Genomic DNA, 1,255 nt, shown 5'->3' with positions numbered 1-1,255 from the left:
TGGGTAAGATTTAGGCTTCCTGGTTGCCCCCACTATGGTGGTCCTAAGGGCTGACAGGGGCCCTTCTGGGGCGAGGAGCACAGAGTGAGTTGCTCCAATACCAACCAAGAAGTCCACTAATTTCCCCCCCACGTTAAGTGTTACCCGGGGTTCTGGGGGTGCTCGGGAGCCCTGACGTCCTCAGTCTACCTCCTCCACAAGGAGGGGGGTTGCTCCTCTTGCTCCTGGTCTCTTGGGACACTCATTTTTCCAATGTCTGTATTCTTTGCAATAGGCACATTGGTCGCGGCCTAAGGGCTTTCTTTTCCCTTGGCTCTGTCTCTTGTCCCTTCCTCCCTTAGGCTTCTTAGTCCGGCCTCTCTCCTCCATGGCTACCAGGACCTTGGTCATCTTGTCAGTTAAAGCCTGGGTGGGGTCCTCTCGGTTCTCAAATACTCGCTGGGCGATGGCCACTAGCTCAGTGAGAGACTTCCGTCTGAACCCTTCTATTTTCTGTATTTTCTTCCTAATTTCGGGGGCTGACTGACCTACAAATTGGACTGCAAGGGCTGCCTGATTGTCCAGGGCATCTGGATCTATAGGAGTATAAGTACAGTAGGCTTCACAAAGCCTTTCCAGAAATGCCATGGGACTGTCGTTAGGCCCTTGTTTGGTCTCGATCACCTTAGACAAATTTATGGGCTTTTGGGCCGCTGCCCGGATTCCCCTTAACAGAACCTGGTGATAATGGTCTAGAGCCTCTTTCCCGAATACAGTATTCGGGTTCCAATTGGGCTGGGTGGGGGGAAACACTTCCGCAATCCTATCTTTGTCCGTGGTAGGCTCTCCACCGGCATCAGTAACCTGTTTCCTCCCCCCCTCTTGATTCTCTCCTTGGTGCTGAACAGAACAGTCAACAACTGCTGACAGTCATCCCACGTGGGCTGGTGGGTATAAAAGACTGGCTCCAATAAGGTTATCAGCCCCTGGGGGTTCTGGGAGAACGGGGGGTTCTGGTTTTTCCAGTTATACAAATCTGAGGTTGTGAAGGGAACATGGGTCAGGAGCTGTTGCCCAGTCGCACTAACTTCCCCCGTCTCTCTGAGAGGCAACTGGGTTACTGGGCAGTACGTGCCGAAGGAGGTTCCAGACCTGGTCTGGGACAGACTCAATGGCCCCTATTCCTCCCTCTCTGCCACTCCCACTGAGGTACTGTCGGGGCTTGGAGACCCCTTTTCCTCCCGCTTGCCCTCAAGAGAAGGGAAAAGGCTCTCTT

General features: G+C 53.5%; 1 protein-coding gene across 1 annotated transcript in view; it reads right to left on the bottom strand.

The window, feature by feature from the left end:
• LOC107182270 overlaps nt 1–1,255 on the bottom strand; it is a 6,999-nt gene that overhangs the window by 3,089 nt on the left and 2,655 nt on the right. The window contains 1 exon segment of the mRNA XM_015560610.1: nt 376–575. Coding sequence (XP_015416096.1) covers nt 376–575 — 200 coding nt within the window.

Source organism: Myotis davidii, unplaced genomic scaffold (assembly GCF_000327345.1).
Source record: "Myotis davidii unplaced genomic scaffold, ASM32734v1 scaffold2215, whole genome shotgun sequence".
NCBI classification, from domain to species: Eukaryota; Metazoa; Chordata; class Mammalia; order Chiroptera; family Vespertilionidae; genus Myotis; species Myotis davidii.
Note: the sequence above shows the minus strand (reverse complement) of the source record. Positions and strands in the feature narration are given on the sequence as shown.